This window comes from Perca fluviatilis, chromosome 15 (assembly GCF_010015445.1).
Source record: "Perca fluviatilis chromosome 15, GENO_Pfluv_1.0, whole genome shotgun sequence".
Taxonomy (NCBI): Eukaryota; Metazoa; Chordata; class Actinopteri; order Perciformes; family Percidae; genus Perca; species Perca fluviatilis.
The window spans coordinates 28,426,355-28,444,492 of NC_053126.1; the positions used below are offsets into that span (position 1 = coordinate 28,426,355).

The 18,138-nt window shown below is 40.4% G+C and overlaps 1 protein-coding gene across 1 annotated transcript in view; it reads right to left on the minus strand.

Annotated features, from left to right (window-relative positions):
* pdxdc1 (pyridoxal-dependent decarboxylase domain containing 1) overlaps positions 1–17,022 on the minus strand; it is a 34,002-nt gene extending 16,980 nt beyond the window's left edge. Inside the window, exons 1-12 of the mRNA XM_039824326.1 lie at positions 17,012–17,022; positions 15,851–16,000; positions 14,077–14,266; positions 12,901–12,969; positions 12,732–12,810; positions 12,532–12,616; positions 11,589–11,637; positions 10,802–10,903; positions 9,696–9,821; positions 8,942–8,992; positions 6,202–6,276; positions 3,880–3,940 (exon numbers count right to left, since the gene is read on the minus strand). Coding sequence (XP_039680260.1) covers positions 3,880–3,940; positions 6,202–6,276; positions 8,942–8,992; positions 9,696–9,821; positions 10,802–10,903; positions 11,589–11,637; positions 12,532–12,616; positions 12,732–12,810; positions 12,901–12,969; positions 14,077–14,266; positions 15,851–15,996 — 1,033 coding nt within the window. The 5' untranslated portion in view covers positions 15,997–16,000; positions 17,012–17,022. The remainder of the gene's footprint in view (positions 1–3,879; positions 3,941–6,201; positions 6,277–8,941; positions 8,993–9,695; positions 9,822–10,801; positions 10,904–11,588; positions 11,638–12,531; positions 12,617–12,731; positions 12,811–12,900; positions 12,970–14,076; positions 14,267–15,850; positions 16,001–17,011) is intronic.
* Positions 17,023–18,138: the final 1,116 nt, after the last annotated feature.

Below are 18,138 nucleotides of genomic sequence, written 5' to 3' on the forward strand. Positions count from 1 at the left end.
TGTTCCATACTCAGGTCATGTGATGACAACTAAGCTGATGAGGACCATGAGACTCGACAGAAAACGAGTAACTGAACCTTTCACATCTATAAACATCTTTTTACACAAATCCCCATTTTTAAAACACATTTTTAACAGCTAACATACAAACATCTAAAGATGTTCACCATAGACATCCTATCCTGCAGTACATTACTGTTCCATCACGGGGTCTGATGGACAAAGACTCTTTATCAGCAGAGATTCACACCTTAACCAGTCTCACATTGCCAGACCTTCCTCCACAGCACTGCAAAGGAAGGTCTGGTTGGTTCACACAGCATTCTGGGATGGGAGAAAAACGTGCTCCGATTTATTGGCATTTCTTTAAACCAATCACAATGGTCTTGGGCGGCGCCAAACGCTGGACGGAGCAACGGTGCCTCTTCAAAATAGCCTCTGGAAGGAACTTGTTTTGGTGGAACATGTGTACGTTCAAAAGTAGTTTTATTGTCGTGCAACAGAAAACTCAGATTGGACAGATAGTCTAGCTAATTGTCTGGATTTACCCTGCAGAGATCTGACGTGCAGTTAACCGTAGTCCTCAGAAATCCACCAGAGTTTAGAACGCCAACACAAAGAAAGAGGAAGGGGACGGACATCCAGCTGAAAATGAGGGCCATTCGGCGGATCTTCCGGTGGCACCGGAGCAATCCCCTAAATGAAACGTATGATATAGACTACACCTTAACTAATCAAAGCACTTGTGATTAGTGTGAACAGACGTTTTGGGTCTATAGCCTCTTTCTGTCCAAGTAGTTACTGGAACGTAGTTATAGGAACAGTCCACTTCTAACCAGTTCTACTAACTACTCTCGCCCAAAACTGGTTTTGCCATTTGCATTCGCACTGGCCAAGTGGCCATAGGAACAGGTAGGAGGGGTAAGGGAGTGACGCAAGCACGGCAACGGTCTTTATAGCGTCGTCACTTGACTTTAGCACTACAATAAAGAATAAACTGAGTTTGAACGGCGGCATTTAAAGACTAGGCTGGAGTACTTAACAGAGACCACCAGAAACTCATTCTGCTCAGAGAGAATTCTACAGCGAATGTGAACATCTGTCTCCACTGTGCAGTGAATAAGGGGGCTTTCACACCTAACTCGTTTGGTCCAAACTTTCGGACTTCTCAGTTTGATCCAAACCAAGATTACAGGTGTGAAACCTCCCCCGGACCACGGTCCGGACCAAACAGCCAAAATTTGTTCCGACCAAAAGAGGTAGTCTTGGTCTATAAGACCGGGGAAGCTCCTTTTTTATTTATTCAACCTTTATTTATTCAGGGAAGGTTCTCCGAGAGGCAACCTCTCTTTTGCAGGAACGCCCTGATCACATTTACACAGTTACACGTTCACACCTGGAAGCTGCCCGGTATAACCACAGTCTGATCTGCTGGCTACTGAGCAGCTCCACTGGAGCGGTTGGAGGTTAAGGGCCTTGCTCAAGGGCACCTCAGTGGTGGTAATGAGGGGAGGGACAAGCGCTGCTCTTTCACTTTCCCCACCCAGATTTTATCCTGTCCGGTCTGGGGATTGATCAGACGACCTCCCGATCACAAGCTTGCGTCTCTAACCTTTAGGCCAGTGGTTCTCAACCTTTTTTGTGCCAGCGCCCCCCTATCCATTATCCAGGTCCCTAACGCCCCCCATCAAATATTATGTAGGCTAAATGCCCCGAATATTAATGATTACGCCCTAATATAGGCCTATTATTGTTGTTACTATTGTTATCAAAAATAATCAAAAAATCAAATCATTGAATGACAAACAACACATGTATTAGTTTCCCAGGTATCAAAAACGCCATGTGAATAGAAATTATATATATTTACAGGTTTTAAAAACAAATGCAACCATTTGACATTCAAATTAAATAACAGCAGCCAATCAGAACAACTAGATATGTAACATTCAAACTATAATTAGGTATTATCAAAAGGCCTGCTGCATGGTGTGAACCTCAGCACCTTTAGAAGATGACTATAATTTGAATGTCCTTTTTTGGTTGTGAAGTGACCTTGGGTGTCATGAAAGGCGCTTTAAATAAAATGTATTATTATTATTATTACAAACACTAACAGTAGCCAATCAGAAACAGCTAGCAATTTAACATTCAAATCTATTTTTCATTCAAATCTAAAATCGAACTGTTCCAACGGAAAACAAGCACACACACACACACAAGTATTTTGGTGATGACAAACGACTTGAAGAACGACACCTAGCTACTGCCGAATGGAAATAAGTTTACAACCTTCGAAAGTTAGTGAGAGGCGTTTTTAATACTTAGAAGAGTCTAGCTATGTTACTATGGCCTGTCTTGGTGTAAATAGCAGAAAAAAACGTTTGAGAAAACGCCTCCCCATACATCCGCTGTGTTTTGTGGAGGTGTGAAGCCCGCATTGTAAACAGTGACATCACTTCCTCTATCGCTTCCATAAGAAAGATTTAAAACCCCAAACACAACCCTGAACTGGCCGGGAGCAAACAACGAGGCACAGTCGATATCTCTCTACGTTTTTCTTTTTTTTTCTCTCTTTCTCCGTGAAATTAAGCTGCCTTCAGGTACAGTAGGGAAACGTTGTTTAATAAACCATCTGACGAAAAAGTGTTACGGTTAAATATAAAGTCTACTTGTACTACATTGGGGGTTACAGAAAACAACAGGACATCCGGCGATTGCTTTTTTTATCTGAACGCAGCGCGTCATGTAGTAGCTACAGAGCTCATTTAAGACGATGCTCTGACGTCCCGTTTCCATGAAGGCAGCACGGAGTTGCAAACAAAGCTGACAGAAGCACAGAGAAGATACCCTCGTCTGGTCCAGTGCGCGCTGTAAACTGGCAGCTTTTAATGTTGCAGACTACTTATTCTTTAGTAGTTTAAGTGTAAACATGTGTTGTTATTGTGAATCTTTGGTTTAAACGCGTCACAAACAAACGCCCCCAAGGGCACCTCAACGCCTCTCCAAAATATTGCTTCCAACGCCCCCATCATCTTCTGAACGCTTTGCGTACCGCTCGTTGAGAAACACTGCTTTACTTGAAGGTATCTACATAAGAGTGACTTTACACTGTCATGAACGTGTCATAAACATTATAAACAAGTCATAAACGTTTATGACTAGGGTTGGGTATCTCCCCCCCCCCCCCGATACCGGTGCTAAAATGGTACTTTTAAAACAGTGCAGGTGCCTAATCGGTGCCTGAACCGAAATATATAACATATTTATAATGTATATAATATAAAATATAAAAAAGGAGCATGGTTTGTTTATTGCTAAGGCCATATGGTCAAAATTAAATGATTTATTAATAATGTAATAACAATAACAATGACTTATTTCAGCAGTAAATTGCTACAAAAGCGGAATCTGCGGACTGTTACATCCCGATGTTGGAATCCTCTTCAGGGAAATACAGTCACACTTTACACCGTTTAACGTAAGCTGTCAGTTATCATCATCATGTCATTTTAACCATTGTGTTTAATCCAGCTACTAGCTAACGGTAACGTAGCCAGGCACCGTAATGCGGAACCAAAATTTTTTGTTCTTATTCGGTCTCGTTACTACCGTTTACGTCGGAACCGGTGCGAACAGAACCACCGCGTTTCGGTACCCAACCCTATTTATGACATAACGCTTCTGTCATTAAGTGTCATTCGGTTTTTGTCATGACAAGTTAGGGTTAGGTTTGGGTTAAAACGCAGGTTAGAGTTAGGGTTAGGGTTCATGTGTTCATGACAGTGTCATGTCACTCTTACGTAGATACCTTCAAGTAAAGTGTTACTGAACTTTTTCATCCCAACGTTTGTAGGGTCAAAGGAGATCTGTCCTTACCAGCACTCGTTTCCTGGGAAAACTTAAATAGCACCACAGGCGAGCTGAGTTCATCCTCCACCTGTTGGACACACAAAGACACAGATCAGCCATCGGAGACTCAAGAGATCCTTATTATCACACTGAACAAGTGATCTGCTGTATGACATGCAAAACAACCATAATCGGTTGAAAGGGTGCAATGTTAACATGGATTAAAGATTTTGCTTAGTGTCCATGCCTTCTGAAGCTCCTATATGTTATGTCTGTGGTAATTGTAACTGTATGTCACAAACATTTCTTGTTTGATTTGTCAAACTGGTCGTTATGGAAGTGGTGCCCGAGTCCTTGCCTCTCAGTGGTATGAAGCAGCCAAAACCAAGCTCCAGCTCCAGTTTAGAACATTACAAAAAGTAGAAGCTGATCAATATGTGGCATTGTGCATTTTTTAGGGGTGGGGTGGGTGGGTGAAGGCTAGCGAGTCTGCGTTGAAGATTTGAGGGTCATGAATAATTCACAAGCATACGTGGTGTTGAAAAAAAAAAAAAACAGAACAATAACTGTCATATTTTTTAGCCATGAATACGTGACAAATGCTAGCTGCAACCAGGACAGGTTTCAAGGATTGCCATTGGCCTGGTCTACTAGATACCAAAGAAATACACAAACATTAACTGCTAAGAATTAGCTGCACAAACAAAACACAACCCACAGTACTACGTAGACAACAGAGAATGAGTGACAACCATTATTAACCAGCAGCATTTACAATTATTTGAAGACCCTTGAATGGGTTGCTTTGGACTTGTGTAAATGTAAGGAATCAGTTTCAATTAGGAGCATTTCTCCTTCAGGTTGAGGTAGTTGGGGCATCTGATTAGGATACCTTCAAGACACCGCCCTGTGGAGCTGGGGGGGGGGCAGACCCAGAACACGCTGGACAGACTAGACAGTATATCCTAATAGGCTAAAGGAAATAGCTAAAGAAAAAGATATTTAGACTGCTTTGCTTGACCTGTTGCCACTGATGGGCTTCGATTAATAGTCAAACAGGGTAACTGTACACTAACTGCACACTAACTGTACAGTAACCGTACAAAACTGTGCAGTAACTGTACAGTCATTTAAAATGCATGGAGACTTTCTTAACTTCAGTTTAGCTTTTAATATCACAATCTCAGGTGGCCAGTCATTGTCAACAGGGGTGCCCCCCAAAGGTTGCTGATGACACAGTGGTGATAGGCCAGATCACCAACAGTTAGAAGAAGAAGCAGCTATCGCTATGCTGCGAGGCCAACAGCCTCCTACTGAACGTCTCTGGGAGGAAGCAGCAGGGGAGCTACAAAACCCTGAGAATCCATGGGACTCTTGTAGAGAGGGTGAGCTCCCTCAGGTACCTGGGAGTCCACATCCACACATTAGCTTAAAGTGCTCATATGATGCTCATTTTCAGGTTCATAATTGTATTAAGAGGTTGTACCAGAATAGTTTTATGTGGTTTAATTTTCAAAAAACACCATATTTTTGTTGTAGTGCACATTGCTGCAGCTCCTCTTTTCACCCTGTGTGTTGAGCTCTGTGTTTTAGCTACAGAGTGAGGCATCGCACTTCTGTTCCATCTTTGTTGGGAATCGCACATGCGCAGTAAGTACTGCTAGCTAGTCAGTTGCAGAGTATGAGGGTGTGCCACGCTAGCAGCTAGGCGAGCATTATAACGTGTGTTACAAAGCGACGCACGTTTCTCTCTGAAGTAAAGGCTGGACTACAATAGAGCTGTTTGGAGCAGTTTGTGAACAGTGTTTTCTGTTGGAGATGGTAAGTCCCTTTGGGGTGGACTTTGGGCTTTTTCACTTTGTAAACCTATAACATGCACAAAAAGATAGATAACACTATAAAGTAAAGGGAAAAAGCCAAAAAGCATAATATGAGCACTTGAAGATATTCAAAGTCTCTCTGGGAGTCCTAAAGACCTTCTACTCTGCACAAGGCATCACCAACTGGTATTTGGATTTTAAACAAAAAGAAGTAATGAGATGCAACAGCACATGACACATTCATTAATTATTCATGACCCTTGTATTTCTTCCAAAAGGCAACAAAGCATAATGAGGGTGGAGAGGCATTCCCTGAAGTACCTCAAAGAACATGCCTGAGTGGCCCACATCCTAAACAATTAGGAAGTAAACAGTGCATCAGCCAATGGAGACCCAAATACTGCTGAGCTGATGTGAGTGAAGGCAAATGGTCAGGAGTGACAGGAAGAAAGAAAAGGAAGAGAAGGGAGGAGACGGGGGGAGTGGAGGGGGGGATGAGGGAGACAGACAGAGGCTCGGTCCCACCTACAATAGAGAGCAAGAGAGAGCCCAGAACGTCCCGCAGTGAAGCCCCGGAGATGGGCGGGATCGGCGACACCACGCCCTGAAACCAAAGCAACCCACACTGACTATAACTACAGCTACACACACACACACACACACACACACACACACACACACACACACACACTCTCTACCAGCTTACTAACACAGCGGTACTTCAAACTCAAACTGCAGCATTTTCACAGCGAATGTGGCTGACTGTGACCAAAACGGCATTCATCCTTCGTTTACCAAGCTACTGTCTGGGAGTCGGAGTACCACTGTGTAATGATTCTGATCCCCAACACTCCGATTGTTCACTGCATATGTATTACAGTTGTGGTCATGTAGAATGCTACTAATCCCAGCTACTTTGCTGGGATGAATTCACGTCATATTACATCTCAGTGACGCTATGGACGCAGTGTTTGCCTTTCGTGGATGCCAGTGAACAAGCCTTTAAGCCAAGTCTGTCCCCCTGAGACTGTGTTAGTATCAACCCAACACTGGTTTTACCATGGTCAGAGCCTCGGCGAAAGACATCTCTGTCTGAAGCACATCCTATGAACACAAATGGATGTGGTCTTTCAACAGCTGGAGGTCCTTTTTTTATGTGATACAAGTTATACATGTTAGTTATGGATCTACAGTACATGAAGAGGCGTTGATGCTTGTACCAAACAGAAAGATTGCACCTGTGCTGTCTATCATGTGAATAAAATGATTAAACAGCCAACATTTCTAATATGTTTGAATTTCAGTGGTGGAATGTAACCAAGTACATGTACTCAAATACTGTAATTAAGTCCAAATGTTGAGGTACTCGTACTTTACTTGAGTCTTTTCTTTTCATGCCACTTTCTACTTCTACTCCGCTAGATTTCAGAGATAAATATTGTACTTTTTACTCCACTACATTCATCTGTTACAGCTTTAGTTACTAGTTACTTTACAAATTAAGATTTCTGCACATAAAACACATGTAGTTTATAAAATCTGATGTTTTATTCTAAATGAAACTAGCCAACAATATAAGGGCCTACAAGTCCATCTGAAATGATTAGACCGTTAAACACACAACTGTTTGGATTCTTTACACTTTCTACAATGGGAGGATTGTTCTGCATCGAGTACTTCTTGAAGTACATTGTTCTGATGATACACTTTTACTTAAGTAACATTTTCAATGTAGAACTTTTACTGTTTGACAGTGTGGTGTTAGTACTTTTACTTAAGTAAAGGATATGAATACTTCTTCCAACGCTGTTGAATTTCACGTGGGTGGTGATAATATCATATAATAAATGATTGTGCCAAAATCTAATCAGGTACTCTAGTATATAAGAGGACATTTGTCACATATGCTGCTCTTGAGCCAGCGAGTTGTCCCTCTGCCAGCCATCTCATCTACTGATATCATGAAGCTCGTCACAGTTTAACAGAAGGTTACCTGTTACAGTTCACCACTGAGATCCATCAGCCTTCAGACAAACTGATATTTACCTCCATATCACTCTATTAGCTGAAATGTAAGGAAATCTGCTACTATAACATCTTTGAATCTTATTTCTTTAAGCTGCTTTTTTAATTGATAATTTTGCCAAACCGGTAATGAGTGGATCTACTAACAAAGTCTGTGTGTGCATCACAGCCTGATAGATCTTCTTCCTCTGGGCCTTAAAGCTCCATCGTTGTTAAAAACACATCAGTGATCCACACTGTTGCACTGGCTGACATGTTCCTTCATTACAATTAAAACACACACACACACACACACACACACACACACACACACACACACACACACACACACACACACACACACACACACACACACACACACACACACACACACACACACACACACACACACACACACACACACACACACACACACACACACACACACACACACACACACACGTTTATTTTTGACTCAACCCCACATTCAGTCGAAATTCAAAAAAGGTCCAGTTACTAAAGGTTCGAACCTCACAATGTCTAAATGACGTCCTATAGTCTACCCATACATCTATCAAATAAAATCAACTGTTGTCAAATAGTAGAATACTTTCAACGTACAGACACATTGAATTTGTATGGAACTTGTACATAAAACAAATAGCTATCTTTACTGGTGCTGTCTACTGGTATCCGAACAGGACCGCCAAATAATCAACAAATGCAATTTCCTCCTGTTTGAGTTATGTTTGCTTAAAACTACAGTGACAAACTGTTTTAGGAAATTACCGGGCTTAAAAAAAACAAAAAACTAACGGATTCAATGTTTGTTTGTTTTTGGGTGTAGCATGGGCCAAGGAGGAACACGTTACATTTTGGAGCGGGTCTGAATCACCGGGCGGACACATAAATATTCTTCACTTTCATTAACTTTGCGAGATAGAGCGTTTGCGCTGTGCAGCGCCGAAATTATCAAAAAAGGCAGGGCAGCATGTAGTGGGCAGCACTGTGAATAGATGACTGCAGCACTAGGACATTAAGCGCTGAGGCATAAGGCAAAGATAAAGCTGTACAGGAAAATCACTTTTTGGATATTTTGGTTAGAAAACAGTAAGTGCACAGATTATTATTTTTTTTACAGTGGGGTACTTGGTACTTTCGGCCTGCTTCCTGATTGTGCGCGTTCTCACAAAATATCTGTTCACTTTTTTGGGAGGTAAACATTGTGTCATTAATTTCTGGCAGGACATTAAGCGAACACCTACCGATGTTTTGATGGAGGTCATAGCTTTTAGCTTCTGCAGGAGCTGCTGGCTCTAGAGGGGACAGAGATAAAGGAGAATGACCAATTGTCCATATCTACCAAAGAAAAGAGTATGATTTTATTGCCTAACTCCATAATATAACACTTGTGTAGTGGCAAATCAAACGTTTTATAATATCCACTTCAGAATGTCAGCAGTAGGCAGGATTACTCATGACTTGATTATTTATTTACCACGTCTTTCGTTAATAAGTTTGCACTCACAGAACCAGAGAATAGATGTCACCTCAGCTTGCTGTGTTGTGTGAATTTATTAGCAAACATTCCTGTTTTCTACTTTCATACGAACATTTCCCCGAGCTTCTCTCAGACAGGAATCTAAATTGAAAATCTCCAACCTGCTGATTTTTGTCCTACTGTACATGACATGACTTTACTTGTTTGTTACATTACAGTCAAAAAACAACTAGCTCAAAACATAGAACATGAGACCTATCACAATACCTTTTGTTGAATGCAATGTGCGTTGACAGCAAAGGACTATAAGAATTTAAGAAACTTCAACATGAGCAAAAACAAACAAACTCAAGTTTATTTTTTGTTGACTTTGGCTCCTACAACTTGGCACATTTCATTTCTGCCAATATTTGAATTGTTGTTAAATTTTAAAAGGCCTAGTTTGTTGGGAAATAGGCTGATGTATTGACAGAAATGTGAAAATGACTGGGGTGTAGAGGGAGTTAAGTGATGCTCACCAGTGCGGTGGCATGTCTGATCTTTTGGACGATTCCATTGTGGCCGAGGTACTGCAGGGAGAGCCAGAGAGGCAGCGCACGCAGCCTGGCCACCGGCTGGCTGCACGTCAAACCTGCTGCCAGAGACTGAGACACAAAACACAGAGCAGGGAATCATTCGGACAGAGACAGAGGAGAACACAATAAAACTAAACTCATCTTAATGAAATTAGAAACAAATCTTAACTTGGGTAGTTCAAATAGTTGAAGGAAAGGTTAAAGGATAACTACCGTTTTTTTTTTTCTTCAACCTGGACCCTTATTTTCCTATGGTTGTGTGTCTAAGTTGCTGATGGACAACAATCTTTGACATTGGTCCAGTATTAAGCGAGATCGCTGCTGTCCGCAGTCAGCGAAAACGGCTCCAATGCACCTTCAGTTTACATTCACCAGACTCCATGTAAATTAACAGGAATTTTAGCAGCGTAAAATACACTTCATTCTAAGTCGACAGAAACAAAATAAAACTATGAAAAGCTGCCTTTCCACTTTTCTAACCATCACAACTCTAGTTTTGGTTGAAATAAAGACAGTTTACCCATTTACATGTGAAAATATGTTGGCTCTATACATGCTAAAAGTATTGCTTTTCTAAATGGAGTCTGGTAGGTTTAGGGCTAGCGACTTCAGAGCTGTTTCTGGTTAAAGAGTAAGGTCTCGAAAGGGATCCTTTCCATAATGTTGTCAGACACTTAGAATAATAATCTGAGTCTGTCAGCGGCAAAACAGCACTTTTAGTGGACCAAATGGACGATGCACATTTGTCCCATAGGGTTACATTGCAGTCCGGTGTGTGGCTGCTGGTTACAGCGTTCACGCTTAATACTGGACCAGTTTCAAAGATTGTTGTTCCTATCAGTCACTTACACACAAAAACATAGGAAAATAGGGTCCAGGTTGAAAAAACCCCGGTAGTTACCCTTTCAATCAGTTAGACTGGAAGCAGAAAATTACATTTCCTGAGCTGGGATCAGGACCAAGAGGACAACCACAAACTGACACAAAAACTACCACAAACATGGATCGCTCTGTGTTGAATCAATTTGTATGAAATGCTATATGCCCACCAGTGCTGGGTCTTCATGTCTGTAGAGGGTGACAGCAGTGACAGCAGGCAGTCCCAGCCACTGACCTGGTGTCAGTGTCATGCTGTCACTTCTGGTGGCTGCCTGCAGGGGAAAGAACAATGAACACAGATCAACCCACGTCACCAGAGAAAGTCAACCTAAGACGGCATTTCCTGGGTGTCTGGCTTCTATTATCAAAATGAGGAGAGATAATAACACTGGAAGGGATGGCATTAATGTGTGTAATAGAGGAATAAATGCACAGTTGATGTCCCAAAGTTTAACCAAAGGTAAAATAAGTCAAATCAAGTGTTCCAAAAGTTAGTCAAAGTGGTACCACACACTGGTACACACCGCACACTGCAACTGTTTATTGACTCTATATTAGACCTGTATTTTTGGTAGACTAGTTACTGTATTTTGTATGTCTATATTTCCCATTTTTTGACACAAGGTATACATCTTGCTTTTGGAAACATTGGACTCGAAGCCTGTATATGTTTTATAAATGATGCCTCATCGGCACCATTCTTAAATGTTTTGTATTGTTATATATATATATATATATATATATATATATATATAAAATATAGATAGATAGATAGATAGATAGATAGATAGATAGATAGATAGATAGATTGATAGATAGATAGATAGATAGATAGATAGATATCCATATAGTCTCTATGGACCTCTGTGTCTTGAATAAAGTTGATTGATTGACTCATACATAATTTAAATAAATAAAAAATTAAAATAAAGGATGAGAGTTAGAACATTAGATTACCATGATAGCAGAGGTGACCTGAGCCAGTGCCAGAGTTGCCAGGTTGACCCTAAAGAAGAACAGTAAGAGTTGACGTTACAACAGGGACAACAGGGACTTCATGCTATACTGGAGTCATGGCTGAAAACATTAAGGTCGTCATCTCTATTCACAAAATACATTTCTCAAGGGGATGCTGCATGTTTATCAAAAAACTAGTTAGGAAGTACCATATCTCCTTCCCTATGACATTGTTGGTATGAATGATGTATTGCATTTTCGTGTTCTACTGTGTGCCATGCGCTTGCATTTGGACTGCATACGGCCAAAACAAAGTGGGGTCAATTTAATGGATTTGATCAAGTCATGTTGAAAATCAGATGCATACATTATAGGATACCTATTTTATACCGCTTTCAGGTTCATGCTTGTATTTTGTGTTTGTACTAGAACATGTGGACATGCTTTAATGTTAAAAAAACACTTTATTTTTCTCCTCCTGCCCATGTATTCCCCCTCTGTCTGAGACGCTCTGCTGGAGCACGGTCTCTTTAAGCCCCCTCCCGAAAAAAGCCCAGTCTGCTGCGATTGGTCAGTTTGCAGCTCTCCGAGTCTCTGCATCTGTGCTCTGCTGCCTGTGTACAGTCCGTTTCAGGAGTAAATATAGCTGGCCTGTGTACTGTGAAAAATCACCAATAAAAGGCTTTTAAATCGAAAACTACATAACCGGACATGTTCCAGCAGTAATGTGATGCAAAATTAGAGAGAAATTAGCAGGCCGCTGCATTTTTTTTTCCCATCTCCCCCCTGCAACACCCAGCACCGCCTAAACACACTAACCCCATTCAAAATGAACAGGAGGACCTGCGTTTTCACCGGACCGTCTCACAGCCGACGGCATGAATGCAGCGTAATAGGTTTCCTTTAAGACCATGTATTGCAGAGAGTAAAAGAATTGACCCACCCCTCCACATGGAGCCACATGTTGTACTGATCACACACGTCCTTCAGACGAGCCAGCTTGTCAGTATGTCCTGCCCCAGGGGTTCCTGCGAGGAAAAATATTCTCATAAGGAACTGATCTGCTTTTAAATGAATCTAATTTTCAACTCCTGTAATGTACACGGAGAACAGAACAACGTTTGAACTGTGATTTTCCTTCACCTGCGTTGACGATCAACAGCAGAGGAAGCTTCCCAGCTTCTATGTCCTCTTTGATCAGTGTGTCCAACAGGGCCACGTCCTGACAGGGACACACAGGAGATCAGTCCAGCAAATTATGGTTAACTTTCTCAGAGTGTCCCAACAGTGTTTTTCATGTGGATTCTCCTACCATTTGGTGTTGGGATCCAAAGATGGTGTTGCACGGGACTGTGCACAGACTGGAGAGAGGCAGGCCGAGCTAATGACACAGAGACGGACATTAAAATAGTTTACCAATTTTTAGAGTACCAATATACTACAAAATACTCTCTATGACTATACATGGTAATACTGAATACTGATATCCCACACATTATGTGGGCATACACTATACTCTTAAAGTCATAGATTTGCCAACGCACACTATACAATACTAGATGTTAGAGCCCGATCGATATATCTTAGATATTAGGCATTTTCCAAACTATTGGTATCTGCATTTATAATGGCCGATAAATGAATATTTAAAAAATAAAATAAAAATGGACGAAACACCCTTCGACAATGTTCTGAGTGTTGGCGTTGCATAGTTTGTCCACCAGAGGGCGCTCTACAACCTCCCTGTTGGAAAAACTCGTGTTTAACCCTTTAAGTTCCATATCTTAAGTTTGTATTTTTATACAAATTTAACTACAAATAACTAATGTTAGGGAAATCTGTTTGTTTTGTTACGCGTTTCAGTATTTAAAAAAAATATATACACTACCGGTCTAAAGTTTGGGGTGCTTACATAATTGCAAAAGGGTTCTCCAATGTTTTCTCAGTTAGCCTTTTAAAATAATATTGGATTAGTGAACAGAATGGGCCTTTGGAACATTGGATGAATGGTTGCTGATCATGGGCAATGTAGATATTGCATTAAAGATCAGCCACTTCTTTCTACAACAGTTGAGAGTGACCCCAAACTTTTGACCGGTAGTGTATATTGGCCGATATATTGGATTTTTAACTCACCAAATATTTGTATTGATAGCGGTCTTAAAAATCCTTTATCAGTCAGGCTCTAGTAGACGTGCCACAAAATATAGATTTAATGAAATTCCTCTCTTTGCTGAGATTCAAGAGAACCTGTCTCCAGGTAAAAAGGAGCCCTGGATGGCATCTCTTGTTTTTAAAGCCCCTTTGTGTAGAATTTGAATATTTCTAAAAACCCCAGTAGTGGTATAGGATTGGAATTGGCCAATGTTTCTACAAACAAAAGCTTATTCTCACTTGAGGAATATCCCCTAGAAGTGTTCCCAGCCAGGGGCTGTAATCTCATCCTGTACTGTATGCGCTGTGTGAGTCTGTGTTGCAGCCTTCCTACCTGGCTGCACAGATGCTGTCCCAGGCCCGGCCGGCCCGAGGCACTCTGGTAGATGACTGGCTGTTTGGAGCTGAGGACTGCATAGCCCTCAGAAGCATATTCTTCATAACGGGCATTAATGACCAGCCGACACACTTTGACCAGGCCGTCCCTGTCATCCTCATGGAAGTAGGCTGAACCGTTCTCATACCTGAAGGACACAATAGAGACAGAGTGCTGACAGCAGAAAGTAACGAGGCTCCGTCAACATGTTGAGTCGCTCAAAGTTATGACGACTAAAGGGTAAAACTGCAGAATCATAGATTCAGCATTGTGTATTACTTGTTACTTTTCTAATATTAAATAAAGATAAATGTGAAAATGAGAAGATTTATTAAACTGGCCAAAGTAATCTGATCAATGATTTCTGGATGAGATTAATTTAATTTATGATTTGGGTGGAGGATGTTGTAATTACGATTCGATTTGCATTCAAGTTCAATATTCACTATGTTACAGATGAAACATGTCATGGAGCATTATAACATGGGACACCATCAAAACTGCTCTATATTCTTATGCAAGAATGAGAACAACTATTGCTTTTTGCACTTTACATCCCACTCCATGTGTACTTGACTTGATATTAGGTCTTATTTGTATTTTTGTATATTAGGTTGTATATGTGCCTATATGTTTATTGTTGTATCTATTGTACAGTAGGGCTATGTATTGGCAAGAATCTGGCAATACGATACGTATCATGATACATGGTCACAATTCAATATAATGCAATATATTTCAAAACTGTGCGTAAAGGCGATATATTGCGATTTTTTTGAAGTATAATTTTAGAAAAACTCATTTAAAAAAAAGACATGATGCGCATAAAAGTCAAAGAAGTTTACTTTAGGTAAACAATTCAGTACACAGAAAATCAAACTGACAGTTTGGGATTGTGGTTCACAGGTTCTTAGTGAGCCAATGTTTATATGCTAAAGTAGGCCAAAGTTCAGCCATAGCTACATTGTTAGCTTCCAGCAAAAAGTCAGGCACTGCTAGGCAAGGACATTAGTGATGCGTTTCAGCATAGCCATCTAGCGGTAGGGGGTTTAAACACAACATAAACGTGAACCAACGTCTTACATGAATATTTTTGCATGTAAACTAAAAAAAAAAATATTGCGTTTTTTGAAAATCAATATAGTATTGCTAAATAAAATATTGCGATACTTAAGTGTATTGATTTTTTCTTACACCCCTATTGTACAGTATGTGTCTATATTACTGTCTACTACTACATGTCTATTTGTTGAATGTATAGAGAGTGAACACCTACCAAAGTCAAATTCCTTGTGTATGAAAGTATACTTGGCCAATAAATCTGATTCTGATATGAACTGCCAGCAATAAGTGTTTTTCTTTTAATAAACATGCAACATTGAACAGTCAAACACAGAACATTTATCACATTAGCTAAAGTTATAATAAAAAAAAAATGTTTTTACAGTTCAACAGCAGCATCTACATATTGCACCTTATACCATCATTTTAAATAAAGTAATAAAAGATGAATGAAAAATACACAAACACATTTCTGTAAACAATCAATCTGTGAAATGTAACATTATTCCAGCATTTATCTTACGAAAAAAATATAAAATATAAAAAGTGTTAAACCAAATGTTACACCAAACATTCGTTCAATTAATCGTTCAGACACAGACACACACACAGACACAGACACAGACACACACAGACACACACACACACACACACACACACACGATCCTACCTGAACAGTCTGCAGAGCCACAGTGTGGTGTCAGACAGGATCCGAGTGGTCAGCTTCCGCAGCCTCTCTCGGTCCAACACAGAGATGTATGCTGCCAGGCTGTGACCCAGCAGGGCCATGTGACCCTGTTCCCCCACATTCTGCATCCTGCTGGAAACAGAAAAAGAGCAGCTTTATCACACACTGCATACTGACGCCCCGCTAGTTCCTCCATCCTTCAATTCTTTCCATGAAGGAGTAGGCTTCTTTCCATGAAGGAGTAGGCTATCTGTTCTCTGGTTTCAGTAAAACTAAAACAGCTTTAGTTGTAACAGTTCTCCTCCCAGTGTTTTTTTACATCCTTCTGCCAATTCAGACTGTTGTTTGATATAAGCAGTTTCTCTACATTATGCACCATGCATGCATGTACTGTAAAGAATGTGTTTTTATGATCAGGGATCCAGCTATGTCTCCGTCATGACTTCACACCTTAAAGTACTAAAATAACCACAAACGTTAGAAATTGCATCATCTTACTCAAGGTTACCAATAGTTCTTTACTTATTAGCAGTGGTGGAATGTAACTAAGTACAGTTACTCCAGTACTGTACTTAAGTCCAAATGGTGAGGTACTTGTACTTTACTTGAGTCTTTTCTTTTCATGCCACTTTCTACTTCTACTCCGCTACATTTCAGAGAGAAATATTGTACTTTTTTCTCCACTACATTCATCGGACAGCTTTAGTTACTAGTTACTTTACACATTAAGATTTCTGCACACAAAACACATGTAGTTTATAAAATCTGATGTTTTTATTATAAATGAAACTAGCCAAAAATATAACTGCCTACAAGTCCAGCTGAAATGATTAGACCATTAATCACACAACTGTTTGGATCCTTTACACAACTTTAAAATGGGAGGATTATTGTTTACTTTTAATACTTTAACCACATTTTCCTAATAATACTTAAAGACTTTTATTTAAGTTACATTTTCAATGCAGGACTTTGACTGTAACAGAGTATTTATTACAGTGTGGTATTAGTACTTTTACTTAAGTAAACGATCTGAATACCCTCTTCCACTGCTGGTTATTAGGTTATGGATGTGGATTCAACATGATGGAGAAACGAAAATTGTGTCCAGACACCAAATGTTTCACTGATGAGATGACTTACTGTTGGCTTGGCTGTTTTTTTTTTTTTTTTCTTCTCTCTTCCTCCTCCCTCATATGAATGAGGTTGTGAACTACGTATGCAGTATGGCACCCCCAAAAAAAAAAAATAAAAAAAAGGCAACACCCTGACCACTGCGCAAAAAAAAAAAAAAAAAAAAAAAAAACAACCCCCCCCCCCCCCTCAAAAAAAAAAAAAAAAAAAACAAAAACTCTTCCCACGCCCATAATTTCAACTACATACGAAATGTTAGCCTGGAAACACTGACTAGCTCTCCTCTCTCACTAAATGTACCTATCCAGTGTCTCCCCTCGGTCTGCGGAAGACTTAGGAGTCAGCCCTGGCCTTATTATCGGGCCGTTTAGGTCGGTTAGGGGTCCTCCCTCAAGAAAACGTTAGGTTTTTCAATATAAAAAAATTGCAATTTCACATAATGTTGTATGTATGTTTTTATTTTTGGGGGGCATTTTTAGGCCTTTAAGATGAAGACATAAAAAGGGGACAGAGAGGAGGAATAACCTGCAGCAAAGGGTCGCAGGTCAGAGTCGAACCCGCGGCCGCTGCGTCGATGAGTAAACCTCTATATATGGGCGCCCGCTCTACCAGGTGAGCTACCCGACGCCCTTCACATCATTTTGGACTATTATCAATATCTGTGTCTAAAACGTTGGAAAAGTTAGAGCAGATAATAAATAAATAACATTTAAAAAGAAGTCCATTGGGGACCAACTGTAATCAGCAGATCTGAGAAAAGTAATTCAGTTACATTCATTCGGTTTAGGTGGTGTCCAAAACAGCTCGGGTACTACACGCATTATAATGGTAGGGGAAACCCTGCTGTACAGACTTACACATACTGCTAAATGAGCTTCACATTGCCAGGAGAGCCATCCAATTCTCCATTGACACCAATGTAAACTGCCCCAAAAAATGCCATGAGGAAAGCAGAAGCTTAAAAGTTTTAAAATTGCTGTATTGCTCACATTTTTGACACTGCAAACTAATATTTCACAGCAGTGTGTTCAGAAGAGTCTGTGAAACATCCTCCCAATAATGAGCAGGAGACTGAGTGCTGTTAACCAGGAGTGACTCAGATAACTGCCACTGGTGCATTTAATTGTGAAAAAATG